At 58.4% G+C, this 6,992-nt stretch overlaps 1 protein-coding gene across 1 annotated transcript; it reads right to left on the reverse strand.

Moving 5' to 3' along the window:
• Nucleotides 1-4,582: 4,582 nt before the first annotated feature.
• Nucleotides 4,583-6,460, reverse strand: C9H11orf96 (chromosome 9 C11orf96 homolog). The gene has a single exon (XM_009246447.3). It carries the CDS (start codon nt 6,442-6,444, stop codon nt 5,191-5,193), a length of 1,254 nt encoding a protein of 417 aa, XP_009244722.2. The 5' UTR covers nt 6,445-6,460; the 3' UTR covers nt 4,583-5,190.
• Nucleotides 6,461-6,992: the final 532 nt, after the last annotated feature.

Here is a 6,992-nt window from a genome sequence, read left to right on the forward strand (position 1 = left end):
TTGCAACCCAGCTCACCCCTGACTATCTGTGTAGCATTAGTCAAGAAAATTAACCCCTCCGAGCCTCAGTTTTCTCACCTGTAAAATGCCTGAGAAACTTTATCAGGATGAAAGTAGAGCGTCAATCGGAGGTGCTCACTGAATGGTGGCCTTTATCCCTTCTGCTATTTTTCCAGAGGCCAAAGGGCCTAAGGCCTACCCCAAATGTGCTTCAGGACAGAGAGCTGAACTCCATAGCTGACCTCAATTCCCTGGGATCATGGGCAGCCCTTCCCTCTCGAGCCCTGACGCACAGTGGGCTGCAAAAGCCAAGCTGGCTTTTAAATCAGCAAAAGGAACTCTCTGCTAAACATCTCCCCCAGGGCCAGAGAGAAATGTTTAGCGGGCTGTCGGCCAGAGCTGGGATGGCTACTTATTACCTCTGCCTGGTCTGGGCTCCAGCCTGTTTGAAAACTCATCACCCAGGCTAGGACTGCAGGCTGAAGCCCAGGCAGGGAGGGGAAGGATGCAGGCGACTCCTTGGACAGGCCTATAAATCCAGCCAGCTGGGCAGTCATCCACCCACTCAGCTCATGCCTGCTCCACAGCTCTTTCAGACGCCCGGGCTCCTGTCTTCTCTCTCCTCTGAGCCCCATTATCCAGGAACACTTCTTCCTATTCCCCTTCCCTCCTTCCTACCCCTGCGGGTCTCTCTCTCTCCCTCTCTCTCTCTCTCTCTTTCCCTGTCTCAGTGTCTCTCCATCTCCCAGGGGGGCCTTTATCCTTCTGTCTCTCAACATCCAACATCCTCTGGCTCCTGATCCTATTCCCCTGCATCTCTTTCTCTTTCCATTGCCTTCTCTCTGTCACTGAGTTTTCCTGTCTCCCTGAGGGACCTCCTTCCTCTCCACCTCTCTGACTCTTACTCTCTCTTGCTCCTTCATTGTATGTCTTGCCCACTCTTCCCTCCTCTTGTAATAGCTGGCCCAGCCCAGCTGGCCCCAGCCCGCCTCTCCTTGGAGCTGCGTGCCACCTTGGAATGCCTGTGAGCACAGGGAGGAGCTGAGCCCCCGCGGTTCCATAGGGGCCTGGTAGGAGTTCTGATATGATTTGGATGTTTGTCCCCTCCAAATCTCATGTTGAAATGTGACCCCCAGTGTTGGAGGCAGGGCCTGGTCAGAAGCGTTTGGGTTGTAAGGGTGGATCCCTCATGAACGGCTAGTGCCCTCCCCACGGCGATGTGTGAGTTCTCGCTCTGTTGGTTCATGGGAGAGCTGCTTGCTTAAAAGACTCTGGCTTCCCTCTTGCTCCCTCTCTGGCCATGTGACATGCCTGCTCCCCCTCCACCTTCCACCATGAGTGGAAGCTTCTCAAGGCCTCACCAGAAGAACATGCTGGTGCCATGCTTGTACAGCCTGCAGAACTGTGAGCCAAATAATTCTCTTTCCTTTACAAATTACCTAGCCTCAGATATTCCCTTGTAGCAACACAGAACGGACTAACACAAGCTCCCTACCCTCCAGTCTGCCCTCCTTCCTCTGTGCAGGGCAGAGATGTTCAGAACCAGAGAGCAACCCCCACGTAGCCCACGGGCCATGGCTTTCCAGGACCAGCCTGATCCCTCTAATACTGCAGCATCCCAAACTCCCTCCCTCTGCCTCTCTGGGACACGGCTTCTATCAGACTTCTCTCCACATCAACCCTTAGAACTACCCGTTTCTGGGAAGACTAAGAAACTGGGACAAATAAGACATCACTTTTATACTAAATACTGAGGCATTCACTTAATTAAATATGGAGTATCTATTCAATAGAATTTATGAAAAGCTATGATGTGGATCGATGCATACTGATACTAAATGCAAATCCAATTAATTTAAAAAGCAGGTTGAAAAATAGCATGTAGAATATAAACTCACTTGATAAAAGAAAATAAACATGCATATGTAGGCATCACATCCATAATGTTAACTTATTTATCTCTGGGTGGCGGGGGTATGACTGACTTGTTTTGTATTATAATGAACAAATATTTCTAGGGCAATAAAAAATTACAAGAATAACTTAAAAAACAAACCAGGGCCAGGCATGGTGGCTCACGCCTGTAATCCCAGCACTTTGGGAAGCCGTGGAGGGCCGGTCACTTGAGGTCAGGAGTTCGAGATCAGCCTGGCCAACATGGTGAAACCTGCCTCTACAAAAAATTCAAAAGTTAGCCGGGCGTGGTGGCTACTCACAGGCATGCCTGTGATCTCAGCTACTCGGGAGGCTGAGGCAGGAGAATCGCTTGAACCTGGGAGGCGGAGGTTGCAGTGAGCTGAGATTGTGTCTCTGCACTCCAGCCTGGGTGACAGAGTAAGACTCCATCTCAAAACAAACAAACAAACAAACAACAACAACAATAACAACAACAAAACAGAAGTAGGCAAGATAGGAATGGATTTTCCTCAGCACCTCTTTATTCATTTCAACCCAAACATTTCAGAAGCACCTACTCAGTGCTGGGCCTGCCCACAGGTGAGCAGGGAATATGGTCCCCGCAATAACCTCTGTTGTTGGCTGGGGTAACCCAAGGAGACCCTTCGGGTAGGGGCTGAAGGCAGCAGGAGGTTCTTTTTGTTTGTTTGTTGTTTCTGTTTTTTGAGATGGGGTCTTACTCTGTCGCCCACACTGGAGTGCAGTGCCACAATTTCTGCTCACTGCAGCCTCCAGGTCCCTGGGCTCAGGTGATCCTCTCCCCTCAGCCTCCTGAATAGCTGGGAATACAGGTGTGCACCACCACGTCCGGCTAATTTTTTTTTTTTTTTTGTAGAGATAGGATTTCACCATGTTGCCCAGGCTGGTCTCGAACTCCTGGGCTCAAGCGATCTGCCCACCTAGGCCTCCCAAAGTACTGAGATTACAGGCGTGAACCACTGCCCGGCTGAGAAGGAGGTTCTTCCGGGAGAGAAGGCTACGCAGAGGGGAGGATCTCAGCCTGAAGGGTCTAGAAGCCCACTGGAAGGTCTTCCAGACACTTGGGACATCTAGCTCCCGAAGAGTAGAAAGAGGGGCTGCTGCCGAAGAGGTAAGACCGAGAGAGGGGCAGGATGTGGGGTCCGCCCCTCTGCCCTCAGGGAGTTTCTTTGGAGAGAGAAGAGAATGAGGCTGGGCTCAGAGGAAGTTCCTCCCACTCCATGGAGCTCAAACTAGTCCAGTGGTGGCAGCTGCCCTGGCTGGAATAAAGCATCGACCCACAGTGGCCTCACATCTCTGAGGCCTTTGCAGGTAAGAGTCTCCTGCCATGATACCCCACCACAATGGAACCCGTCGTTGGGCCAGTGTGTTCTCAGGGGCTGGGACACGGGCCAAATACCACAGCCAGCAAGGCCATGGCCTGTGCTCTCTCTGAGCCGAGGGAAGAACACCCTCTCGGGCCCTGTGGTTCCATTTTTGTTTCTTTGTTTCATTTGCTCTGCTGTCTTCTCCAGAGCCCAGCGCCGCGGCTGAGAGAATGGGTATCTCCTAGAGATTCCTGACCCCTAAGCACCAGCCCCACCACCAGAGGGCGCCCGAGCACAGAGACGCCGCAACCGGAGCGGGAGCCCTAAACCTGTCAGGGTGGGTCAGCCCTGGAGTAATCCTGGAGGGAGGGTCCGGGAGGGGTCCCAGTGTGGGGACCTGCCCGGCTCAACCAAATGTAGTTTGTTACCTTGGTGGCCATCTGCAGCCAGGTGGCCCTGCCACACTGCTAAACCAGAGGATTTAGGAAGTAGACAGGGATTCGGGAAGTGGCTGAAGAGCACTGGAAAGACAAACTCCTGCGGTGCAAGGAGTCCTGGACCAGGAGTCCGGAGAACTGGGGGCGCTCCTCTCCCTGTGACCCTAGGCTTGTTTTCTCATATGTAAACAAAGGCAGGGGCGGGGAGAAGGGAAGGACTCGATGGTACCCAGGTGCCCTTCAGGCTCTAACCAAAGACATGCCCCACCCTCCTGGAGGAACCCTGCGGGGCGCAGAGAACGGCTGGAGACATAGCGGCCGCGGTTTCCCCCGCAGCGCAGGAGCGCCGGGCACTGCGCTGAGTCAACTGCGGTCAGGGAGTCACCTGCCCGCGACAGCGAGCGCGCACCCACACTCTCGACCAACCCAGGCTGGCCCCCAGCCCACTCTCGGGTCCCAACGCCCAAACATCTCGCATTGCTGGCTCCGGCATCTCCCCACCCATCGCCAGGAATCAGCGCAGAGGGAGATGCGTCTTCTGTGGCGGGTGCGGGGCGAGGACCCTGACCCCAGCTCGGGGAAGTCAACTGCACGGAGGAGACAGCTCTCCATCCTCAGCTCCGCCTGCGCCCCGCCTGCGGCTTCACTTCAGCCCGGATGCCGGCGATGGGGAATAGACCAGGGACACAGGAGCACACTGGACCGGGGGTGGATCCACTTGGGGAAGCAGGCCACCGACCCGCGCACCGGTGGCGCAACCTCGTTCCGGTGACCGAAGCTTGTGGAAGTAGCTCCACTCCCGGCTCCCTGGTCCGGCATCCCCCTGCCACCTCCTCCCCCACCTCCCCGAGTCTTGGGAGCCTGGACTCCGAAGGTGCAAAAAGTCAAGAGCCTGGAAAAATGCACTGTGCAAATATATTGACTTTATTTGTCTCCTTTCAGGAGCCTCACAGACATATCCAGGTAAAAAGATCGTTAAATAAACGCCTTCAGCCATCGCAATGCAAAAATAAATATCAATCCTCCAGACGCAGCAGCAGCTGCGCTGCGCCCCAAGCCCCAACGGCCACGCCTAACAATTATAAAAGTGTTCAGCGAGAGTGTCGGCGTGAGTGTGAACGGGTGTGCGCTGGGGGGCACGGTGGAGCGGTGTGCAAAATCGGAGTTGCAAACCATCGGACAAGGGCATGGAGTGGCGACACGCCGCCGACTCAGCGCGGGCGCGCCTCCCGGCACACACTCACAGCAGAGTTCGCACTGGGAAGAGTTAAAAAATAAACATTTACAAGGACGAGGAAAGCGGCCCCGCTCCCGGCGCCCCCGGGCCAGGGCGAGCGCGGCGAGGGGCGCACCGACCGGTTCGCAGCGGGGCGGGAGTCCGAGCGCGCGAGGAGCGGCGGTCCCGGGTCCCTGCGGGTCCCCCGGGAGCAGGGCGCGGGCACTCTCGGGGTTCACACGCCGGTCCCCGCGCGGACCGCGGACGCGCGCGTCCCCCCCGCGGGCGGCGCCCCTTACAGGGCCGAGTCGGAGTCGCTGGAGTCCAGGCTGTTTCTCAGTTTGCAGCTGCTGAGCTGCTCCCGCTGCAGCGACAGGCTCTGCGTGCTGCGGCGCAGGCACTCCAGGCTCTGCAGGAACGACTTCTTGGCCTTCTCCTCCTCCATGGGGGACACCCCCTCCTCCTCCACCTCCTGGATCTCGTCGAAGGTCACCGGCTGCGTCTTGAAGCGAGACTGGCGCGGCCGCCGCAGCCGGCCCCGGCCCTTGGACAGCTTGGCGGGCCGCACGGGCTGCGGGAACTCGTCGGCCAGGCACACGAAGTGCGGCATCACCGCCTGGTAACTGGAGCAGATGCCCATCAGCTCGCTGGGCTTGGCGGCCATGGCGCCTCCGGCGTCTGCGGGGCCGGGCGGCGGGGCGCCGGGGCTCTCCGGGGGCGGCCGCTGCGCCGGGGCCCCCCGGGAGGCAGCAGCCGGGGGCTCGCCGGGCGGGGGATCCAAATCTGCTGTGGGGTGGCGGCGGCCCTCGCGGGCCCGGGCCGGCGCTCCTCGGGAGGGCGGGCGGGCGGGAGGACCCGTCGGGGGGCGCGGGGCTCCGGGGGCGCTGTTCCGCCGCGCTCCGAGGCGCTCGCCGCCGCTGCTGTCGCCGTCTGCCCCGCGGCGGCCCGGCTCGCGGCTTATATAGCCCGCGGCTGCCCACACGGCTCTGAGCTCGGATGACAGCGAATGCCATTTAAAGCGTGCGCGCCCCGCGCCCTTCCGCCTGACGTCGCCCCGCCACTCTGGGAAAGTAACGGCCCCTTCCCCGGCGCCGCCCGCCCCCAGCCAACCGGCTCCGGAAGGCAGGCCCCGCCCGCGGGGGTTCCGGGAGAAGCTGCGGCCCCGGAGCAAGCGGCTGGCCCGAGTTGCGCCCGGGCAGGGACCCTCAATCGCCGCGACTGGGCGGGCACTGTCCCTTCTGGGATCCCCAAGTCTGCACCAACCGGGTTGGCCGCGGGGGCGCAGGTCCCCCTCCCCCGCCCCCTTGTCCCAGATGCATACACTCGAGGCGCTGGTTATTCCACCGCCGGTTCTGCGCGGGGCGCGAGGCAGCTCCCAGCTCTCTTTGCAGCCTGGCGAGCCTGAGCGCCCGGCTCCCCAGAGCTGAGCTCGGAAGAAGGGGCGGGCTCCCCCTCTGGATCCTTGCCACCCCACTCCGCAGGCGCGCGCGCGTGCACACACACACACACACGCGCACACACACACACGCACACACGAATGCAAACACATCTCGATTATTCCATTCCGGTTCTTCCCTTCCCTAGATGTCTTCTTTATGTTTGTCTCCTCACTCCCCCCACCCAAGTCCCTCGGGCACCCCCATTCATGCTCTGAAGAGTGACACTTGGATATGGCACTAACAACAACAACAACAACAATAATAGCTACCATCTGGAGAGCTTTACTCCAAGCCAACTCTGTTTTACATATATTATCCTGTTTAATCTTCACAGCAGCAGCCCTATGAGATAATTGGTATTCTCTCATTTTTACATATGGGAAAACCAGGCACAGAGGGGATAAGTAACTGGTCCACTAGTATCTGATGGAAACAGATGGGCTGACTCCAGAGTCCATGCTCTGACAGCCCCCTGCTGAGGGTGAGTACCCTGAGCTAAATCTCACCAGTGTTCCCAGGGTCTCTAAGAGCAGGTCCACAGGGCAGTCCCTGCCCTATGTCCTGGGACTCCCAAGAGGAAACTGTGAGCCTGGCCATGGCCAAGTGGGCTTGAGATGTGGGGCACTGACAGGCACCCAGCAGGGCTCACAGGGCCACC

This window comes from Pongo abelii, chromosome 9 (assembly GCF_028885655.2).
Source record: "Pongo abelii isolate AG06213 chromosome 9, NHGRI_mPonAbe1-v2.0_pri, whole genome shotgun sequence".
Taxonomy (NCBI): Eukaryota; Metazoa; Chordata; class Mammalia; order Primates; family Hominidae; genus Pongo; species Pongo abelii.